This window comes from Somniosus microcephalus, chromosome 13 (genome assembly GCF_052327205.1).
Source record: "Somniosus microcephalus isolate GS21.2 chromosome 13, FLI_Smic_1.0, whole genome shotgun sequence".
Taxonomy (NCBI): Eukaryota; Metazoa; Chordata; class Chondrichthyes; order Squaliformes; family Somniosidae; genus Somniosus; species Somniosus microcephalus.
The window spans coordinates 163,967,325-163,991,340 of NC_140999.1; the positions used below are offsets into that span (position 1 = coordinate 163,967,325).

The 24,016-nt window shown below is 43.5% G+C and overlaps 1 protein-coding gene and 1 long non-coding RNA gene across 3 annotated transcripts in view; one reads left to right on the forward strand and one right to left on the reverse strand.

Moving 5' to 3' along the window:
- Nucleotides 1–594: 594 nt before the first annotated feature.
- Nucleotides 595–24,016, forward strand: part of ccm2l (CCM2 like scaffold protein) — a 94,161-nt gene continuing 70,739 nt past the window's right edge. For both annotated transcript variants that reach the window (XM_086005507.1, XM_086005508.1), the window contains exons 1-2: nucleotides 595–766; nucleotides 18,936–19,109. In XM_086005507.1, coding sequence (XP_085861633.1) covers nucleotides 737–766; nucleotides 18,936–19,109 — 204 coding nt within the window. In that variant the 5' untranslated portion in view covers nucleotides 595–736. The remainder of the gene's footprint in view (nucleotides 767–18,935; nucleotides 19,110–24,016) is intronic.
- LOC147108745 (uncharacterized) lies at nucleotides 10,067–22,945 on the reverse strand. Its single transcript, XR_015080642.1, has 4 exons — nucleotides 22,894–22,945; nucleotides 19,059–19,091; nucleotides 11,046–11,137; nucleotides 10,067–10,360 (listed from the first exon to the last, which is right to left on the reverse strand). It is a non-coding gene; the product is annotated as an uncharacterized LOC147108745 (long non-coding RNA).

A 24,016-nucleotide genomic window follows, 5' to 3' on the forward strand; every position in this document is an offset into this window, starting at 1 on the left:
GAAATGGCAGACATCTAGAACTGGCATTTTTAAATAATGGTATTAACAGGGTGACCCCAAACCTTGGTGATTATTTCTGAAAAAACGTGCCACTGTTAATTGTGTAGGAAAAAAGATTTTGATCTACACAAGATTCAGTGAGGATGGGATAAACATTGAGCCCAACAAAAGTCTCAATCGAAATATAAATCGTGAATTGTGAAATCCAAAGGATCTCCAAATGCTTTATTTATATCTGTCATGTTAATGCAATAACTTTGCTGAGAAAATGGCTGACATTGGGAGTCATTTCCTGCTCTACTTTGTGTGCCATGGTAATGGAACAATACCAGTTAATGGACAGGAGGTACTGAAATGACACATCCACAGGAAGTGACTAAAGGGCCTTTCTGGTGATGTAAGGAAATCAGTGCAGCATTTACAAATGGGCTCAAATGAATGTATTGCTATTTTAGGAAATATTGTTTTATTATTTTTTAATCTTACAAAAAGTCAGTGCTCATGTCAAAATAAAAATATATTTTTAGATGTGTCTAACAATGCAGGCATGGATATTGTATAATATTTGCTAGATTTTAATAGGCTGATGTATATTGTTATCAGTCCCAGGAGAGGAAGAACTGTTGAAAGTTTACATCAGAACTTATTTGGTGGAGTCAACCAAGAGTTTCCTGCATGTAATAGCACAAGAACAAAACAAGAAACTTCAGGAGTTCAGAACAGATGTGAAAACACGATGGATGTAGAGATCAAGAAAGGAAAGAAGGTAAAAGTTTTCAAAATTTGACATTAATCTTTCATAAGTTCGTGCACAAACTAGTTAGAACTTCAAACATTTTAAAACTGTTGTGTGCCAGATACAGTGCAGAATTTAGAGGTATACACACCCACAGCTTCCTTTAGGGAAACTCGCATCCATCAGAGAGAACGTACAAGCTTTTCAAACCTCTTTCAGAATTGTGAATGAGAAAGTATAATTTTGCTGGGAAAATGTAACAATTATGTGTTGTGTTGACCCAATGTTATAATTTTTCCCATAGAAGGATAAAGTTCTGTTGTAGTTGCAGCACATAATGTGTGTGGATCTTTTTCCATTCAGGCAATTGTTTGGATTTTTTAACAAACGTCTGAGATTTGGGTTTGTGGTAATCAAATTTGCATGCTGTTATATGGCTTAAACAGCCTAAGTTATTGGGTGAAGAATTTGCTCCGTGCTGCAAAAGTTCCTTTGTATGTCGCTGAAATGTTTTCACCGGACAGTAGCAGACAAAGGTGATAGTAGTGATATTGTTCAGTTGTCTGTTGAAGTTTCTTTGTCGATGATTATTCAGCCTATACTGCTTCCTATTTGTTCAGCCTATACTATTTTGTAAGGGTAAAAAAAATACCCAGTTTTCCACTGGCTAAAATTTGCAACATTATTTTCTTGTATACATAAAAGATTCTGACTAGATCGCTTTGTTTAAAGTAAATGGCACTTGTTAACAGTGCTGTAAACCCATGGCTTCTGCATTAGTCTTACCACTCCAGCATCCCAGAAGGCAGTCTCTCTTAAAGTGGATGGTAACTCTGTAAATAAGTACCAGCACTAATAAATAATTACCTTACTGGCTGTGATTTATTCTTTAAATCTTTTTTAGTTTTAACATTGCTCCATTTGTAGGGTGCCACTGTGGAGTCATGTATACAATCAATTGTAGCTGTAACATATTTTAGCGTGAGAGGATCTCCTTTTAGCATTTTTAACATTTCCACTTTGAAACATTAGTGTCCGCTACTGGAAAGGGAGGGAAAGGTTGTTGTGGGTCTCCAGGTAATATGTCCAAGCCTGAAATGTGGGAAATGGAGGTAATTTTAATCTGTTGGTGTTTTTTTTATTCAGTCTCAGTTTAGTATCAACTAATTGCGCTCCTCTTTAAAAAGAAAATCTGTTCTCCAAGTGACTTCAGCATTGTAAGCTCCAGGCGACTACAGCCAGGTGAAAAACATTTGTGCGTCTCATGGTCCAGATACTTACAAAGGGCCTATCACCAGCCAGGCCTGTCTCCTAATGGAAAACCAATACAAATTAGCAAGAGAAATTATCGGTTAGTGAATTTCATGGCTTATCTCTTGAGATCGCTAGAAGACACAGGCAGTTGGTCCACCAGTAACATGAAAGGGAGAGTACAACCACCCAGAGGCACCAAGCGTTATCGAATCTCCCATCTCTCATAACCACACAAACCCAACAGGTGAGATAGCTGCACAAACACCCTCCAGACTAGCATGACTAGTGGGAAATCAGAAAACCAAGTAAAAGTAAACAATGTGAGGTCAGGGTTAATGGTATACAATATAACCACAAAATTGAGGCCAATAAGCAAGTGAATATTGGTTTCTGTAGCAAACATTGTACTTTGATTTCATACAGATCATTTGGCTTATTCTGCCCATCTGACCAGTTCATTGATATCTCCCTGCAGTCTACAGCTTTCTTCTTTATTATCAACTGTGTTAGCTGTGGCTCAGTTGGTAGCACACTCGCCTCTGCATCAGAAGGTTGTGGGTTCACAGTCCCACTCCAGGGACTTGAGCACATAAAGCTAGGCTGACACTCCAGTGCAGTGCTGAGGGAGTGCTGCACTGTCGGAGGTGCTGTCTTTCGGATGAGACATTAAACCAAGACCCCCATCTGCTCTCTCAGGTGGACTATTTTGAAGAAGACCAGGGTTATCCCCGGACAATATTTATCCCTCAACCAACATGACCAGATAATCTGTTTTTGTTATTATCACATTGCTGTTTGTGGGACTTTGCTGTGCGCAAATTGGCTGCCGTGTTTCCCACATTACAACAGTGACTCCACTTTGAGATGTCCGATGGCTGTGAAAGGCGCTATATAAATGCAAGTCTTTCTTTCTGATTTCAACCACACTGCCGATTTAAGTATCATCTGCAAACATCTTAATCATATCCCCTACATTCAAGTCTAAATCACTGATATATACCACAAAAAGTAAGGAACCTAGTATTGAGCCCTGCGGAACCCCACTGGAAACAGCCTTCCAGTCACAAAAAAACCCATCAACCATTACCCTCTGCTTCCTGCCTCTGAGCCAATTTTAACTTGTTCTCCTGAGCAGGCAGTAAGGACACTCGCCCGGAGCCAACAGGGTCCTTCTTTACATATGCATGTTGCGGCCCAATTATATCATTGAGACCCGACTGTAATTTTAACTCAGGCCTGAACGGGGAATCCACCTGGAGTTAAAATCGGGGCCATTAAGTCTTCTGCTATCTCCATAATTCTGCCTCACCTGCTGAGCGTTTCCAGCATTTAAGTTTTGGATAGTCTCCATCTGCTTCCAAGTGGTTATCGGCCTACAGCACAAAACTGTCCCTAATTTGGCACTGAGTGACGATATCTCTCTGAGGATGGTTGATGTAGGAAAAAAGGCACACTGGTGAAAGTGGGCATTGAAGCATATTATTGAGGCATAATGGAGGGAGCTTTGCTCTACATCTTAGTTTACTCAGTGTGGGTGCTTGAAGTGGAAGATGATGCATTTTCCAGCACTGATATTCTTCACTTTGGTAAACATAAAAATAATTAGACAAGTCCTATTTTCTATAAACAAAGTAGCAAATTGAACACAGAGGGTGCATAATTTTATTAAGAGTTTGATGTATGTTGCTATAAGTACCAGGAGAGGAAGAACTGTTAACAGTTCACATCGGAACTCATTTTGGTGGAGTCGGCTAAGAGTTTCCTGCAAGTAACAGAACAAATCTTAAGCAATAAAAAAGCTCAGAATAGATGTGAAAACACAATGGATGAAAATGTCAAGAAAGTAAAGGTAAAAAGTTTCAATAATTTGACATTAATCTTTCATAAATTAGCACACAAACTAGTTATAACTTCAAATATTTTACAAGTTTTGGCCCATCATAAACACAAATCAGACTTAAATGTGATCACAATTTTGATCAGGAAAACATTCATCAAGTGCAGAGGACGTTAGATGTTTTCAAGCCCTTTTCAGGAATTTGAACAGAAAATTAAAGAAACAAGTGAATGTGTAAGAACATAAGAAATAGGAGCAGGAGTGGGCCATTTGTGTATTGGTCACATAGTGTATGGTTTTCCTATAGTAGTTAGATTGCCTAATAAGTAATTTGTTCCAGTCAACGTAATAGTCAATAGTCCAGTCAAGCGGATATTTTATTTGTGGAATTTTTAAGGAAAGGTGAGATTTGAATTTTTATTTCACTTTAAATCAGTGCAGATTTCATTATTAATGTGCCTTAAACAGTCACTGGTCAATTTGTTGATTTAAAGATTTGTTTTGTGCTGTAAAATTGTCTTTGCCTGTCATTGACGTTCTATTATAGCCATAGAAATTACAGCATAAAAGAAGATAATTTGGCCCATTGACCCTGCGCTGGTGTTAGCACATCAACTGGAGTTATCTACTCCATTTTCCTGCCCTTTCCCCACATCCTTTTATATTCTTTCTTTTCATATGCTTATACTTTTAAATGATGAGATATTCTCTGTCTCACTAAGCATTGTGGTAAAGCATTCCATGTTCTAATAAACCTCTGTGCAAATATTTATTTTGATTTTTCTCATTTTATAACAGTAAAAGCAATGTTGTTTTCTGGGCTATTTTCCTTACGGAATGTGTATTGATAGTTTGGTTCTGCACTACAATGGTGCAAAGATATTCACTTCTTTCACTTTGAGATTTACAGCACATCTTATTTAAAGTCCTTGGTTTGCAACTGCCCCATGTTATGGGTAAATGGAGTTAAGATGCAGATCAGCTATGATCTAATTGAATAGCAGAACAGGCTCGAGGGGCTGAATGGCCTGCTCCTGTTCCTATGTTCTGCAGCCACTATATCTTGTTAAGATCATTTGAATGTATGATTTTGTTCAGAATAAACAAAATATGTTGACTAATTATCTGCTACAAATCTGTTAAATTGCTTGAATTAATGTGTCAAGATAAGAGTAGATGTCTGGCAGTGAGTTACAAAGTAGTAATTCAGAAAATAGCCCGTAAACCAAACCTTGAATGACTTCTGGATATCAGTGCCAGCTTGCTTCACTTAGCAGCACTCTTGCCTCGGAGTCAGAAAGATGTAGGTTTAAGCCTAATCCAGAACTTGGGCACATAATCTAGGCTGACACTTCAGTGCAGTACTGAGGGAGTGCTGCACTGTTGGAGGCGCTGCCCATTGATAAAATATGAAACCCAGGCTCCCTACCTGTTCAAGAAGATGCTCAAAATTCCTGGCAGTATTGAAAAAAGGAAGTTATTTTGGTGCCCTGGCCGATAGTCTTGTTAACCAGTTCAATGCTGCTCATGCTCGTTGGATCTTACTGTGTACAAAATAACATTTCAAATGTGACTGTGTTAGTACTAGAGAAGATAGTACTAGAGGCGGTAGTAGTACCATATTAGATAGGAGCAGACTAAGAAAGACTACGAAAAATTCAAAAATGGGTTTAGAATGCATGTACGTAAACGCACAAAGTGTGATGAACAAGGTTGGTGAGCTACAAGCACAATTAGTCATGTGGCAATAATGGAAATGTGGCTTAAAAATGGTGAGGCACTTAATATTAAAGGGTACAAGGTGTTCAGAAAAGATAGGGAAGGAAAAAAGGGAAGTGGGGTGGCAGTGCTGATTAAGGAAGACATTGTAGTGTTGGAAAGGGAGGATGTTCTTGAGGGGACAAGGACAGAATCCATTTGGTTAGAGTTGAGGAGCAAAAAGGGTATGATCACGCTATTGTGGGTATTCTATGGGGTCGATTTTCCCGAACCTGTCGGGAAGAAGGCGGGACTTCAACTTCCGGGTTTTTGACCCGCCTACATCGACATCCGGCCAATCTGCGCGATTTTCCCTTGATTGACCTTGTTGAGCCCGCCCAGCGGGTTGTGTAAATGCCTGTTTTTCAGACTGGAGGATGGTAGACAGTGGTGTTCCCCAAGGGTCAGTGCTGGGGCCACTTCTTTTTTTAAGGGCCACCCGGCAACAGGTGACATCACAGACTGCAATTTCATCTGTCAAGATTTCTTGACAAATGAAATATCAGTGCTTCACAGCTGTTTGAAGCTGTGAAACACTGACAGTTTGAGTTCTAACATGAGTCCTTCTGCACAGACTCAGATAGAACTCTCAGCAGCACTCAAAGCTGAAGGCTGTCACTTTTCACAGATCGCAGCTGTTCAGCTTTAAGTTCCGGCTGAGTGATGGGCTCCCGACGGCTACAGGAAGAAAGGCTGTGAAGGTAAGTACAGGTAAGTAAAAGTTCTTTACACACTTTAGACACACCAAACACACTTACCTTTGTACTCATGCACCCATCACTCACCTGAGCACCGACATCGCGACCCCTCCAACTCCTTCAACCCGATGGCCCGCCTGCTCAACCTGGCGTGGTTTGGAGCCATCGGGAATCCCACACGAAACCCCTCAAAATAGGGATTAGGCTAAAAACTGCCTGTTAACTACCTGGCACTAATCCCTTCCCGCCTGGTTTCGGTGGGTCCCAGTGCGGGGCAGGTACTCGCCGCCCCTGAAAGTTGCGTGGGGCGGGGTTTTGGGCGGGATGGTGTCGGGACCCCCAAATTCAGGATTCCTCCCCCCCCCCCCCCTCCCCCCACAGACGCCTGAAGCCCCGCCCAACGGCTCGGGGAAAATCGGGGCCTATAGGTCTCCAAATAGTGAGAGTGAGGTAGACGAGCAATTTGCAGGGAAATCACAGAGATATGCAAGAGCCATAAAGTGGTGATATTGGGGGACTTTAATTACTCAAATATCGATTGGGATAATGCTAGGGTAAAGGGAAAGGAGGGGGAGGAATTTCTGAAATGTGTTGGAGAGGTTTAAGCTAATTAAGGAGAGCGAACACGGATTTGTAAAAGACAGATCGTGTTTGACTAATCTAATTGAATTTTTTGATGAAGTAACAGAGAGGATTGATGAATTTTGTCTACATGGATTTTTGGAAGGCGTTTGATAAAGTACCACAGAGAAGGTTGATTAACAAAATTAAAGCTCATGGAATAGGTGGGTCAGTGGCAGCTTGGATAAGGAATTGGTTTAAGGACAGAAAACAGCGAGTTGTGTAAATGCCTGTTTTTCAGACTGGAGGATGGTAGACAGTGGTGTTCCCCAAGGGTCAGTGCTGGGGCCACTTCTTTTTTTTGATATATATAAATGAGCTGGATATTGGAATACAGAGTACAATTTCTAAATTTGCCAATGACACCAAACTTGGGGATGTGGCAAACAGTGAGGATGATACCAATCGACTGCAGCAGGACATAGAAAGGCTAGCAAAATGGGCAGATGGAATTTAATACAGAGAAGTGTGAGGTGATGCATTTTGGCAGAAGGAACAGGGAGAGACAATATACTCTTAATGGCACCGTTTTAAAGAGTGCAGGGACAGCGGGACCTGGGAGTTAATGTGCATAGGTCTCTGAAAGTGGCAGGACATATTGAGAGAGTGGTTAACAAAGCTTATGGGATCTTGGGCTTCATAAATAGAGGTATTGAGTACAAAAGTAGAGAAGTTATGCTGAACCTTTATAAAACGCTGGTTAGGCCACAACTGGAATATTGTGTCCAGTTCTGGTCACCACACTTTAGGAAGGATGTGAAGGCCCTTGAGAGGGTGCAGAGGAGATTTACCAGAATGGTTCCGGGGATGGGGGATCTTAGCTACAAGGACAGGTTGGAGAAGCTGGATTTGTTTTCATTAGAGCAAAGGAGGCTGAGGGGTGATTTGATCGCAGTGTACAAGATTATGACAGGTTTGGATAGGCTAGACAGGGAAAGGCTGTTCCCACTAGTTGATGGTACAAAGATTAGGGGACACAGATTTAAGGTTTTGGGCAAGAGATACAGGGGGGATATGAGCAAAAACTTTTTACGCAGCGAGTGGTGATGACCTGGAATTCGCTGTTGACGGAAATGGTGAAAGCGGAGACACTCGGGGCTGGATTTTGTGAATGGAGAAGTGCTGGAGGTGGGACTGCTACTTGTTGTGTCTCAGTCCCGCCTCCATCATGTTCCGGCCAACCAGTGAGATTTTCCCCTGATTGACCTTGTTAAGCCCGCCCGGCGGGCTCAGCAGGCCAATTAGGGGGAAGTCACTGACAGAGCACGTCAACGTCTGACGTGCCATCTGTCAAGACTTCTTGAAAAAAGAAATGTCAGCGTTTGACAGCTCTGTGAAGCTGTCAAACACTGACATTCTGTGTAGTTTGATGAGTCCTTGGGCTCGATTTTGCCAGGTACGATGAGGCGTGTGAGGTGGTAAAATCGCAAAAAATGGCATGCGGGCCAGATCCCGCCTCCATCCCGCCTCTGAGCAATTTTCCCAGAATCGGGGTTGCAGACCAAGTTTCCATCCCGCCTCCAAGAGGAGGGATAGACCCTTAAGGCCCTTAACAACCACTTAATTGCCTCTATAATCCAATTTTGAGAGGCCTTTCTGATTTTTAGACATTTTCCCCATCCTACACACCTCCTCTGGAACACGCCAGGTAATCCTGGTGGCCTCACAAGTGGACTGCTTACTAACAGCTGCAGCTCCACCATTAAAAAGGAGTTTTCAGCAATCTTCATTTGCAGGTGGCAGAACTTTGTTGTCTCAGGTCTGGGGGAACTTTTAGCGGCCTACTCATTGTTGTGGAAGTTTGGAGCCCGACACCCATCTCCAGTGTGACCTCCTGGGAAACCCCTCCCCCCACCTTGACTGAGCGCTTCCCCAAATGAGGCATATAGCAGAAACATAGGAACCATTTTTTCCTTTCCTCCTGGACATCAGATTCAGACAAAGACCAGCAGCAGAACCGTGAACAACAGCAGCACCAAAAGCAGGAGCAACAACAGGAGTGCCAAGCTGCTGCTCACCCACCTAAAGCTGCACAGGCCAGAAGGCGCTAGCGTGCGACCACATTGTTGCCAGGGTACTGGTGCCTGGGATGGCAGGAATGACGTATGAGGAGAGATTGTGTCGATTGGGCTTATACTCACTGGAGTTTAGAAGATTGAGAGGGGATCTCATCGAAACCTATAAAGTTCTGTCAGGCCTGGACAGACTAGATGCAGGAAGGATGTTTCTGATGGCCGGGGAGTCCAGAACCAGGGGTCATAGTCTAAGGATAAGGGGTAAGCCATTTAGGACTGAAATGAGGAGGAATTTCTTCACCCAGAGAGTGGTGAACCTGTGGAATTCTCTGCCACAGAGGGCGGTGGAAGCCAGTTCATTAAATATATTCAAGAAAGAGTTGGATATATTTCTTAAGGCTAAAGGGATCAAGGGATATGGGGAGGAAGCAGGGACAGGGTACTGAATTTGGATGATCAGCCATGATCTCATTGAATGGCGGAGCAGGCTCAAAGGGTTTACTCCTGCTCCTATCTTCTATGTTTCTATGCCAGGTAAACCTGGCGGGTTGACTCGTGGGTGGTCTCCTCATTGCTGCAGGTCTAACAAGACATCATTTATTGCAGCAAGAATTACTTGCAGGTGCCAGACCTTGGCTTTAAAAGGTCTCTGAGCGCTTTTAGAAGACCTTCCGAAGTCGGAGGTGCTGTAGCTTGACTCCATCAACTGTGGGACCTCCTTGGAAGACCCTCTCCCTGCTTGCAATGAGCGCTTCCCCAAAGGAGGCATCTACAAGCAGAATGGGAACCATTTGTTTTCTTTCTGCATCGACCTCAGATGAGGATGATGATGATGAGGAGGAGGAGGATCTGGAGGAGGAGGAGGAGGTCAGAGCATCGGTGTATCGACCAGCGGCAGTGGCAGCACATGAGCACATGGCTGCCCGGGATGCAAGGGATGAACTTATCCTGGCCAGATTTGCATAGGTTGCCCAAGTTGGCACATGTCCTTGGCTCCATCCTAGGACATCATTGACAATGGACATGACTCTCTCGCCTCCTTTCACTCAGGCCACCAACCTGACAACGCAAGTGTGGCGGTGCCCGCAATGTGGAGCTGCCTAAGGCGAAAGAACAGATGGCATAACGGCAACATTTTGGCTGCAAATCATTTTAATACTTTCCAACAGTGATGGCATTTCATCAATACACAGAAACAGTCTCCCTATCTGCACACAGATCTGGAGGTTATATCCCTTGCCGGCTGTACCCACACAGCCTTGGTTTCTTTGGCAGGCCTCTTCCTCCCAGCTGAGTGGAATAGCACCTCCATGCTAGCTGTCACCCCCTCAAACAACATTTGCAGCTCCTCATCCGAGAGCCTCGGGTAGGCCCTTGCCTTGGAATTGGACATAGTGGTTTCTCAAAAGATGTTGGACGTGGTGCAGGAGACACAGAAATGCTGTGGAATGAGCCAAGGGAGCAAGAAGTCATAAAATCAGACTGGAAAAGTGCTGTCAACAGAAGCGAGTTTCAGCCCCAAAACACTAATAGACCAAGGGCATCCCACACCTCTGAAATCAAGTGGCCAATCAGGGGAAAATCGCAAATTTTTGAAACCAATCAGTGGAGGCGAGTTTCAAACCCACCCAAACTGAAACCCACCTCCATCTCGCCTTCAGTGGGAAAATCGCCCCCATAGCTTTAGTCTGCTGGGGTGGCGTTTTTCTCCCTGAGGAAGGGAAGAGCACCTCCTTATTCGATCTTGCTCCCTCCACCAGAGCTTGGAGGGAGGGCTCATTGAAGCATGGAGCACACTTTTGCTTGCTGGTGGACATAGTCGATCAATGAAGTCCTTACTACAATCACCATAAAGTTTGCAGTCTCCAGAAGAAGCAAGGCTGCTTGCAGGCCTTAAATCCAGCAGCATTGATGACGTCATCGGAGGTGACTTTCTGTATGAAAAGACTCATTGGACCAGTGGTTCCCACACGCTGGAAATCAATTGCCCAATTAGGGGAAAATCGCACTTTTTCCCCACTTCACTTTGGAGACGGGGCCCTGACATGAATGCCACCTGACCCTGACATGCCCCAGCCCGCCCACACTGGCAAAATCGAGCTCCTTGTGTTCAGGACTCATCAAACCTTTCAACTTTGTAGAAAGCAGACGATCCAACAGCCAGTCTGTGAAATCTACAACGAAGATGTTGGGACTCCGGAAACACCGCGGCTGAAGGCTATAGGCAGAAACAAAGGTAAGTGAACATTTTCTAACACTTAACACTCACCTCACATATTTACCACTCCACACTTGCACCCATCACTCATCTCTACATCTCACTTTCAGGCCCCTCCGATCCCTACAGACCTCCTACTTGACTCCTCCAACAGGCAGTTAAAAGGATTTAATCCCTTTCCTGCCTCGAGGTATGCGACCCGGGGCAGGACGGCTTCCCGCCTCCTGGCAAAAGGGCATGGAGGCGGGATGGGGGCAGGTTTGCCATCCGCCTCCACTTTCTGCAACTTTACCGGCAGTCCCGCCTCCATACCTGCCTCCTCGGGGCTGACAATATCCAGCCCTCAATGTTTTCAAGGGGAGACTGGATAGGCGTTTGAGGGAAATAAACTTGCAGGGCTACGGGGATAGAGCGGGGGAATGGGATTGACTGGATTGCTCTACAGAGAGCTGGCACGGACTCAATGGGCCGAATGGCCCCCTTCTGTGTCATTATGACTCTATGGGCTCGATTTTGTCAATGGGGAGCTTTTGGAGGTGGGACTCCCACTTTTTGGATTGTAGTCCCGTCTCCATCGACTTGCGGCCAACCCACGCTATTTTTCCTTGATTGACCTTGTTAAGCCCACCCAGCGGGCTCAGCAGGCCAATTAAGGGACACCTGGTTACTGGTGACGTCAGCAATTGACATTTCATCTGTCAAGAGCTTTTGACAGATGAAAAATCAGTGTTTGACAGCTCTGTGAAGCTGGCAAACACTGACAATCTGTCTTCTAACTTGAGTCCTTCTACTCAGGCTTAGTTAGAGATCTCTCCAGACCAGAAAGCAGAGGCTGCAGCTTTTGACAGTTCAGCGGCCATTCTGCTTTCTGTGCCGGTGAGCTGAGGGACTCCCGAGAACTGAAGGAAGGAAGCCTGCAGGAGAAAGTAAAGGTAAGTAAAACTTATTAAAACACTTTACACTTACCTCACACACTTAGCCCTGCACACATGCACCCATCACTCACCTGCACAACGAACATCTCGACCCCTCCGACCCCTGCAGACCGACGGTCCGCCTTGCTAACTTGGCGTGGTTCAGAGCTGTCGGACAGCCCACACTTCAGGGCTAAAAATAGGGATTAGACTAAAAACTGCCTGTTAACCAACTGTTAACAGGCAGTTAATTGGCACTAATCCCCTTCCTGCCTCGGGGAGGCGGGTCCCAGCACAGGTTGGTTACCCGCCTCCTGGGACATTGGCACGGAGGCGGGTTGGGGGCGGGATGGGTTCCTGCCCCCCGATTCTGCAATTTTCCCACCACTCCCGCCTCCAAACCCGCCTCATCGGGGCTTGGAAAATCGAGCTCTATGACTCTAATTCATTATACATAAAGTACTTTTGAATGTTCTGATAGATTTAATAAGCTGGAGTAAAAATGTTATTTCCCTCTTCATGCTCTTAGATTAATTTTGTACCTTAAACTAATGCTTAATCATTGTTCTTTCCACATGTAGGTTTTTAAAAATTATAAAAAACCTTTTGTGTTTGTTATGAAAACTGCACAGTAGAAGCAGGTCAGTAATGGAAGGTAGCAATGAATAATCTGAGTTGTGTGACATTGTGTGACTGTTATTATAGTTGTGCCATTTTTCCAAGTGAGGAACGATGAATCCTATGCTTTATATTGTCAATATAAATGGTCAGACATGTTTCTGCTGTCCCTGTTGTAGTTATATTCACACAGGTTGGTTTTCATTGCAATAAGATCATGACTGATCTTCTATCTCAACTCCATTTTCCTGCACTATCCCTACATCCTTTGATTCCCTTAATATCCAAAAATCTATTGATCTCTGGTTCTAGTTGTAATTAATAACACACAGACTACAAGATTAAAGTTCAACAGGTCTTTACTGGTTGGAGGTCAGGACTATATGAAATACAATCTTACTACACAGTGCTTATATACCGGTGGTCACCACCGGTATTACATATACAGCAGCCAGAGAAAGTAGTACATCTCTTAAGGTGGAACAGGCTTAAGTTCTCTTAAGGTGGAACAGGTTACATACACCACAATCCTCCCTTTTTAGCTTAATAGTCATATCCCCATTTAACATAACATCATAACATATATAACTTCAGGTATAAACAGTTCAAAGGTTCAGTCTCTCAGGAGGCCTTCTGATTCGGTCTGGATAACGCCTTTCAGTGGTCTCTGATTCTTGTTGCTGAGGTGACTCTTCTTGTTGGTTTCCTATGTATTGGACGTCATCATCAGGTACAGTCCCTGCCGAGGTAGATGCTTCAGGTTCATTAACGTCTTCCACAGTTGTCTCTGTCGCAACCATGGGTTCGACCCTTGCTCTTGATTCTACCAGTTGATCCGCATGACGCCTTATCACATTGTTACCAATATCTACTGTGTACATCAGAGGTCCTTGTCTGGCCCGAATTGTTCCGGACTGCCATTTTTCGTTTCCATAGCCCCTTGCCAACACTGGTTGTCCTACTTCGAAACTTCGAGTGGACTTGTTATTAATATGCCGGAACTGTTTGTTTTCCACTTCCCTCCGCACATTTGGTTTTAACAAGTCCAACCTGGACCGCAACCTCCTGTTATAAAACATCATGGCAGGACTTTGGTTAGTCACTGCATGAGCGGCATTTCGATACGCCATTAGGAAATTGTCCACCTTGTGCTGTAGCGGAATCTGGTCATCGTTCATGGCCTTTATTGCCTTTTTGAATGTTTGGACAAATCTCTCGGCCAACCCGTTTGTCGCCGGATGATATGGGGCAGAGGTATAATGTTTCACCCCATTCTTCTTTAAGAATTTTTGGAATTCTTCCGACACGAACTGTGGTCCGTTGTCCGAACAGATCTGTTCTGGCAATCCGTTCCTTGCGAATATTGTTCTTAACACCGCAATTGTCTTTTCTGAAGTAGTGGTATTCATCTTGATCACTTCTGGCCATTTGGAATGTGCGTCCACCGCAATTAGGAACGTGGAGTCCATGAATGGACCAGCAAAGTCAATATGTACGCGTTGCCATGGGGCTGAAGGCCATTCCCATGGGTGTAGTGGTGCGATCGGAGGTGCATTTTGCACTTTTTGGCACCCAGCGCAGCTTTTCGTCAACTCCTCTATCTGTTGGTCAATACCCGGCCACCATACATAAGCCCTAGCAAGACTTTTCATCTTAACTCCCCCCAGATGACCTTCATGCAGTTCTTTTAGAACTCTTTCCCTTAACTTGGGAGGAATAATCACTCTTGTCCCGTACATCAAAGTACCATGGCAGACGGACAGCTGGTCTCGCCTTGCCGAGAATGCCGGTAACAGAGGATCACCACGTGTTGGCCATCCTTTCACTGTCACCTCGTAGACTCTGGACAGTGTCGGGTCATTCCTGGTTTCTCTTTCAATACTTGCATTGGTGACTGGTAAACACTCGATGATGGTCGAATGAAATAACTCAACGGGGTCAACTTTCGTTGTTTCTTCTTCAGGTAGTGGCAGGTGCGACAGCCCATCAGCATTGCCATGCTGCTTCGTACCTTTTGAATTCTATTTGATATTGATGTGCCCCTAGGAAAAGGGACCATCTCTGGAGACGCTGTGCTGTCATCACTGAAACACCCTTCTTAGGGTTAAAAATGGATACCAACGGCTGATGGTCTGTCAGAAGTGTGAATTTTTGGCCCTGCAGGTAATCATTAAACTTCTTCACTCCCCATACAAGGCTGAGAGCCTCCCTATCGATCTGCGCATAGTTGCGCTCAGCGGAGGTCAATGATCTGGATGCAAACGCGACTGGCCTTTCCGTGCCATTTGGCAACTTGTGTGAGAGTACTGCCCCAATACCATATGGAGAAGCATCACAAGCCAACCGAATAGGCAGTGTCGGGTTGAAGTGAGCCAACACTTCCTCTGAGGTGATCAATTCTTTGCTTTTGCGAAATGCCTTCTTACAGTTTTCGCTCCATTCCCATGGTACCCCCTTCTGTAAAAGAGCATTTAGCGGGTGCAGTACCGTGGATAGATTTGGTAGAAATTTATGGTAATAGTTAATCAATCCTAGAAACGACCTCAACTGAGAGACATTATCCGGAGCGGGAGCCTTTACAACTGCCTCTATCTTGTCAGGAGACTTATGAAGCCCCTCCCGGTCAATGACATGACCACAGTACGAGATCCGCTTCTGGAAGAACTCACATTTCTGCCGATTAACTCTAAGTCCATACTCTTTCAGTCTGTTGAGCACCAGTTCCAAGTTTGCGAGGTGTTCTTCATCACCATCACCTGTAATCAGAATATCGTCCAGGTAACATTGTGTGCCTGGAATTCCCTGTAATACCTGCTCCATGGCCCTCTGCCAAATTGCTGGAGCCGATGCCACTCCAAAAACCAGCCTATTGTACCGGTACAAACCTCGATGTGTGTTGATCGTGAGGTATTGGCGTGACTCTTCTTCAACCTCCATCTGCAAGTACGCCTGCGCCAGGTCTATCTTGGTGAAGTGTTTCCCGCCCGACACCGAAGCAAAAATATCCTCAATCCGCGGAAGCGGATACTGCACCGTGTGAAGCACCGGATTAACGGTGATTTTGAAATCTCCACAGATGCGAACCTTCCCTGGTTCTCCTGGCTTGTTGCTCGAAGGACGTTTCATAACGGGAACAATGGGCGTAGCCCACTCACTCCAATCTACCTTAGACAGTACACCTGAACGTTCTAGCGCTTCCAGTTCCGCTTCTACAGTAGGTCGTATTGCATAGGGTACCGGTCTGGCTTTAAAAAATTTTGGTTGTGCATGTTCATCAATCTTGATGTTTGCCGTAATTCCTCTCAGTGTTCCCAGTCCCTGCTGGAACACCTCTTTAGCATCATCCAATATTCTGGACAATCGTTTAGGTTTGACATCTGTTTCCCCGGAATCTACCGTTAGTGCCTTCAAGGAGTGCCAGTCCATATTCATTTTCCTAATCCACTCCCGTCCCAGTAGTGGTGGACCTCCTTCAGGTAGCACATATAAGTCCATTACTTGGCTTTCTTCGCCCTTGTGGACCACTTTTACCTCTATCTTTCCGATGAGGTACACTCTTTGCCCCGTGTATGTTTTCAATATAATCTCCGTATCCCGTAGGGGAATATGTTGGAATAACCTTTTGTAATCTTTCTTATTCATGACCGTCAATGCCGATCCAGTGTCCAATTCCATCTTTACTTGCACTCCTGCTATCTGAAGGGTGACCCAAATTGTCTGGAGATCTGCATCCTTACCAACGTTGTGTACTCTTAAGCTACCCAGTTCATTACTGCTAGCGTCTGAATCTGACTTCTGTTCGGTCGAACTGTTCTTTGTCACCTTGTGTACCTTTATGTATTTTCCTTGTGGTGACTTTTTGTTGCTGGTCTTCTTTCCTGACCGGCATACTTTAGCTATGTGGCCAAGCCTGCCACACGTTCTGCATTCTTGGTTTTTAAACCAACACTGGTTCTGATCGTGCGTTGTCTTTCCGCAACGATAACATTTTACAGTACTCAAACCCAATTTATTTGTACTGAGTTCCGGTGACCGTAGCTGCATTACTGCCGTGCCTCTCGCTGCGGCTTCGTGTGCTGCTGCCATAGTGACCGCTTTCTCAAGCGTCAGCTCATTCTCCTTGAGCAATCGCTTTTGTGTATCTTCTTTTAATAAACCACACACAAATTTATCTCGTAGCGCCTCTGTCAATCTCGTTCCGAATTGACAGTACTTTGCTAGCTTACGCAATTCCATTAAATATTCAGCATTGCTTTCATCCTTCAGCTGCCTTCTGCTGTAAAATTTAAATTGTTCCGCTAGCATCAGCGGCATGGGGTTTAGGTGATTTTTCAGGACAGTAATAATCTCCTCGAACGTCTTATCCGCCGGTTCATCTGGTGATAAAAGGTGTTTCAATTGCCCGTATGTCTTCGCACCCATTAAGTTTAATAATGTTAGTGCTTTCTCTTCATCTGGGATTTTATTTGCTTTACAATAATTTTGTATGCGTTCTACATACATAGCCCAATCTTCGATGTCGCTATCAAAGGTATTAATGTTCCCATGTTTAGGCATCGTTGCAATTTAATTTATTTAAATTTTTATCCAAGATGGCGGCTTCCGCGCTCTTGTCTTCGTCCTCCGCCTACAAAATGGCGGTTTTCCTGCGCTTGGCGGTCTTCACCCTTCCCCCGACGCTGTCTCCGCTTCACCGCGGCTCTCGCGCCTTCAGTTGCCCCCAGACGCTGCGCCTTTTTAGCCCGAATGCGGCCCGGCCCTTATCACCAGCCGCGATCGATGTCCCCGCGCTGCGCCTTTCGGCCCGAATGCGGCCCGGCCCTTATCTCCGGTCGCGATCGATCTCACCGCCCTTATTCCTCCGTCTTCCCTCCCCGTCTGTACAGCCAACGCGGCCGATTTTCTGGTTGCGTCGCTGCCCGGCTTACCCACTACCGAGGTAGAAAGAAGATAGCTGACAGCCGCTGATGGAGACTTCGAGTTCAGGATGTCTTCTGCACTCTGGTTTCTCGATGTCTGCCGCGCGACGTGTCTTCCAGCAGGGTGATGAGGGTGGAAGCCTCTCTTCGACGTCCGTTCTGTGGACGAAGCCGCCGTGGATATAACTGCCGCAGGGTAAGAATCTGACTCATCGCCACTGTAAAGTCTGTGTGTTCTAGTTGTAATTAATAACACACAGACTACAAGATTAAAGTTCAACAGGTCTTTACTGGTTGGAGGTCAGGACTATATGAAATACAATCTTACTACACAGTGCTTATATACCGGTGGTCACCACCGGTATTACGTATACAGCAGCCAGAGAAAGTAGTACATCTCTTAAGGTGGAACAGGCTTAAGTTCTCTTAAGGTGGAACAGGTTACATACACCACAATCTCTGTCTTGAATATACTCACAGCCCTCTGCGGTAGAGAATTCCAAAGATTCACCACCCTCTGAGTGAAGAAATGTCTCCTCATCTCAGTCCTAAATGGCCGACCCCTTATTCTGATACTGTGACCTCTGGTTCTAGACTCCCCAGCCAGGGGAAACATCCTCACTGCATCTACCCTGTCAAGCCCTGTAAGAATTTTGTATGTTTCAATGAGATCACCTCTCATTCTTCTAAACTCTAGAGAATATCGGCCTAGTCTACTCAATCTCTCCTCATAGGACAATCCCCCCATCCCAGGAATCAGTCTGGTGAACCATCATTGCACTCCCTCTATGGCAAGTATATCCTTCCTTAAGTAAGGAGACCGAAACTGTACACAATACTCCAGGTGTCGTCTCACCAGGGCCCTATATAATTGCAGTAAGACCTCTTTACTCTTATACTCAAATCCTCTTCTAATAAAGGCCAACATACCATTTGCTTTCCTAATTGCTTGCTATACCTGCATGTTAACTTTCAGTGATTCGTGTACAAGGACACCCAGGTCCCTCTGAACACCAACATTTCCCAATCTCTCACCATTTAAAAAATACTCTGCTTTTCTATTTTTCCTACCAAAGTGGATAACTTCACATTTCTCCACATTATATTTCATTTGCCAAATTGTTGAAACAGAGCCTATAAATTCTTTAAAAAGAGAATTAGATAATTGCTTGAAAAAGTGGAATATTAAAGGATATTAGGATAAGCAGGCGAGTGAGATTAGAACAGTGGCTCATGTGGTGAAAAACCCTGGCATCTGAAGTGATGCAAATCACCTCTTCAGACCCTGCTTGTAGAGATTATGAGAACATACTATTTAAAATATTTGGTTCTTCATGTGATTTTCAGGGATTTGTGTCTCCTATCAAGAGGCTGGTGTTTCCTAAAGCCGACAAGAACAGAAGACAGCAGGACAGAAGCAGTGTGTACAGGAGACCTCTCCATTCCATCCCTCTCTTCCCTCCGGATTACCTGATCGATCCTGAGATCCTGCTGCATGACTATCTGGAGAAAGAGGTCAAAGTAGGTTCAGTTTCATAATCTAATATCTGTAGGTGTATCAGTCATTAAATAAGTTCAAAAGCAAAATACGTTATTCTCTAACAGTCTATTAGGATTGCAAAATATATACAAAAGATTATGAGGAAAGGACAAGTAATGGGATTAGAGTAGACCGCTCCAGTTGAAGATCTGATGGGCTGAATGGCCTCTTTCTGTGCTGTAATCTCTATGATTCTAAGTATGCAATTAAATCTGTAGTGTTAATGTTATAAATGGCTAAGAAGGTTGTCGGATCCTCAATGTTAATCACTGTGACTGTTGTCTGTTTCTGTTTCTGATTGTTAGGACATGGAATGCTGTAGCAGAAACAGTGGTGGGAGCAGAATCCATAACACAATGGAGAAATGGAGAAATATTTAAAGAAACAAAAATGTAAATATATGAGGGGAATTGGATTAGAAGGATACTCTTTCAGAGAGCTGGGTCAGGCACCAAGGGCAAATGGCCTCCTGTGCTATAAAATTCTATGATTCTGTTTTCTATATTTTCTTTTGAAAAAAAGACAGTTAGCAATAATGAGCTGAAAGGTGTGGTACAGTATATGGTGCGGATTTCTATTGAATGATGAGGTTTGCTACTGAAAGGTGTGGTATATGGTGGGGTTTGCTATTGAATGGTGTGGTATATGGTGCGGTTTGCTACTGGAAGGTGTGGTATATGGTGGGGTTTGCTATTGAAGCTGTGGAGTATGGAAGTGTTTGCTACTTAGCTTTGCCTCACACCAGGACTTTTGCTTAGCACAATGAAACCGCTGACACATGTATACAATCTTGTTTGTTCCCGCTGAAGTATTATAACTGTGCATCTGAATACTTGTGCAGCATTTTAATCAAGCTAAAATGTCTTAGATGTAGTTTCTGGTTATGAACTGGTTTTAATTTCAAACAGAAAGCTGTTTCCATAATGTAGCTGTAGTGTGGGAGCAACAGGCTCCGAGTTAGAAAAGTAAAGAACTGATTAAAGCAGGAGGCAATGGCATCGAATAAAATCACTTCTTCTGTGCCTCAGGCATTTGTAGACAGGTAATTTGATGTTTTACAATTAGCATTTAGAACAATGTTGTCCAATAGACTAGGTTATTGGGAATCTAGATGTGGCTGATTGCATTTTTGATTAGTAAATTAAAAATTAGTAATAGACACCATCATTGGGCATGTAATCTCAATAGAATTACATAGAATTCACAGCACGGAAACAGGCCATTCAACCCAACCGGTGTTAATGCTCCACACGAGCCTCCTCCCACTCTCTTATTCATAGTCAACACTCATATTCGCACAGTGTGTGCATGTGCACTTTAACCTTTTTGTGCGTTTGTTGTTAAAATAGTAAGACGAAATGCAGAGTGTGCAGTTTCTATTTATAACTATAAATTCTATAATGCTGGCTGATTTTTAAAAAATTGCTTTCAACTCTTAAAACTTCCCTCTGTTTCTATTGTAGGGAATAACTGAATTTTAATTGTTCTAAAAGTTACAGGAGTTTCATATGCAGGAGAGTGGCATACTTGTAACTATTTTCTCAGAGAAGCGTATTAATTGGTATCTTGGTCGTTGTTTGTTAATACATTAACACATTATTAACTGCAGACAATACAAGCTTGTGGTAGTTATTTTAAAACTAGGATTGGCATATAAATAACCATTCCATTGCTGCATTGCAGGCAGTAATATCACTGCAAGACTGGACAATTCCAGATACTGTTACCATTCAATAGGCTTTTGTCACATTCCCAAAAGATGTTTTTGTCATATCCTGGGAATGATCATGGAAATGGGCCCTGTATTATCAACCTGCTTTATTTTTTAAGAGTCAAATACTTTACAAACAGCCAGGTATAGCGAGGGTTAATGAGTAAACTAAAAGTTAAAACATTTTAACATTTCCAGGAAGGATGTCAGCTGCATCTCCCTGTGAGCCGATAACTGAAATCAGTTTATTTAGGCAGGAAGTTATGTTCCTCACAGTCGGCATTTTGTTTTTGTCTCAGTTTTTCTTTCATAGAGATCAGTACGCCAAGCGCAAAGTTTTTCTTACATAAATTGTCAGACTCGACAAGGTAATCGGGGCAGATTTTGAATTTTCCTGCTATCCCCCACCTCCACCCACAAAAAACGTTATGTGCATTAAACACTATCCAACTCTTCACTAATAATTTTTTTTATCACAATTACAACAGCTATACCAAAATATTTTATTTACACGGCCTTCTGGTGATTAAAATGGAACCCACCTAGTTTTACATTATTATTAGGAAAATCATTTTTCAAAATAATGAGATTCTTTTATGGCTAGCTCTTCGGCAATAAAAATAGCAAACTGTTAATTCTCTGTATTGATTAAAAACACAGGTAACAACTGCACTGATAACAACTATTAGCAGTAAACATGATCAAATCCCAAATTCCTATGTTCCTATGTATATAACAAAACAATGGGCCGTAGTTTGCGACCCCTACGGGTGCGTACATGCCCGTAGGGGCCGCGCAAGTTCCGGGTTTAGGCATGCGAAGTATGAATTGGGATTCCATTCTTTTATTGGTTGGGCTGGCCCACGTGATCCATATCTCCCGGGCCATCAGGTAAATGCGTAGATTTTTTACAGGTCGGAGGCATCCGCCCGCGGGAAGCCTCCGATCGCAAATGTTGGGCCAATATATGTTACAGACAATAGAAGTGATTACAAGGTACTAATCTATGGGTAAATTCAACTGTGCTGCATTCCTGGACTATCTTTCAGGATCGCAGGTCACTCTTCCCTTAACATTATAAGGCCGATTCTGTGACATGCACTCCCATTGAGCGAGGCTCTGCATAGTGGGATGGAATTTCCTGTGTATTTGCACCCAGAAACGTGTAATCAGGGAGTAAAGCAAATCCCCAGCATAAGTGTGCTAAGCATGTAATTATGCTACGCCCGAACTTTCTTGCTCTTTTACGCCAATCTGTCAATCCTTGTGTCCGAGTACATCTTGGCTTATTATAATGGCCACACCCCCAGGCTACACGTGAATTTCCTGCAATCACGTTAGTTCAAAGCAGGTGTAAAATAAAGCTCAGAATTTTAGGCAGAGCAGTAATTTTTCTGGGGTTTTATTATGATATTTTGAGCAATTTTTTAAATATTTATCCTCACTGAGACCTGCCTGTTTGTTTGAATGAATTTCTATGGCATCAGTATAAGTCACATTAAAAATTGAAAATCTTCCACGATTGCATATTTTTAAATGGCCCTGAAATTAGGATCGGGTGCTTGCCACGCGTGCAAGCCCCCGATCTGCACTCACCCTGCGCGCCGACATCTGAAGCCCGGGCCTGCTTGCATTTCCTGTCACTGGCCCGGTTCAGATGTCGGCGCGATGTGCTTACCTGATCCAGCGGCGTAGTTAGTGCGATGTGCCGGCTGGGATCAGGTGAGCACTGTGCAGCCAATCAGGGGAGGGGAAACTCATTCATGAGTTTGACAGAAAGAGCTGTCAAACTCATGAAAACTCCTGGCCCCAAAACACTACTTAAACCTGAAAGAAAATTTTAAAAAACATTGCACTACTTAAATGAACAATAAAGAACTCTGAAAAACTATTTTAAACAATAATTTTAAAATTTGAAAAAAAAATTTTTTTTATAAATCGGGGCTAAAACTAAACTTACCTTACTGTAAATTCTTTAAAAATAACAAACCTGTGGGGAAAAAAAATTCTCAATTGTACTAAAAGCCCACTTACCTGAAAAACTAAGTACTTACGTGTGGTTTTTCTATGCGTAAAGACCGGAGGCCTTTACACACGTGCAACTCTTGGGGGGGGGGGAGAAAAAAAGGAATTTCACTGCGCGCATCCTGCCTCTTAACCGCTTGGGTCAGAGGACAGGAAATGCCGGTTTTCAGCGCATGTGCTGTGCATGCTGAAAACCGGCAATTCCTCCGGGCACACGCGTGAGTACCCCATCCTTACTCACGCGTTGTGCCCGGAATTACTGGGCCAATATGTTGTGCTTAATGTGCACGAATGAAAGTTAGATAGCTTGAAACATTCATTTTTATACTTACAAAAAGAATATATCGTGTGAGTCCACCACTTACCTCGGGCCCCGACTGCTAATGCTGATTTCTGCTTGTTTACATCCATTTTTACCTTCCAACATATGTTAGTGATACTGGCAGGAAATATGGGTGTAAATAGTCATTGGCAGAATGGGCACACAAGTCGGTGTAATTTCGGGTCTTTAGGCCCCCACAAGAAATTCCACTCCAGAGAGTGCAACACCACTGAACTAATACTCTAATTTTCAGATTCAGTTGATGGTTGTGAACCACTTCAGTCTCAGAATATATATTATTGTCTAGATCCCCTAAATTTCATTACTGTTCTATGATCACTCCCAGGTTTATAATATTCTATGTTTAATCTTTCTGTCATATAAATCTATAAAGGTGTGATAAAATTCCTGGTTCCAATATAACCTAAATCTGTATTCATGGCCATTTTCCTTTGCACGCAATCAATAATGTTTCTTATCTGTGTGGCATTCTGTGGATAGAGATCACATCGAACAGATGTAATTTTACCGCATTAGATAAAGGGGAAAAAAATCAGATTCAAACCTGGATAACATAATTCAATATTCCACACTATATCTTGGACCCTTCCAGTGATTGCATCTTGGCTGATATTATTGGAAGCTTTATGTTTAGTTCTATTATTGAGAAACCAAGGTGAAAGACCAAGGCCAGTTGTACAAAATAGCACCAAGGTCAAAGAAGAGGAAAAAAGACTAGATGAATCAAGAAGTAGTGATTGTAATATCAAACTTGTGTTTTAAAAGCCTATAAATTTTAGGAGGTAGGGAAAACTGAGGGAGGTAAGGCG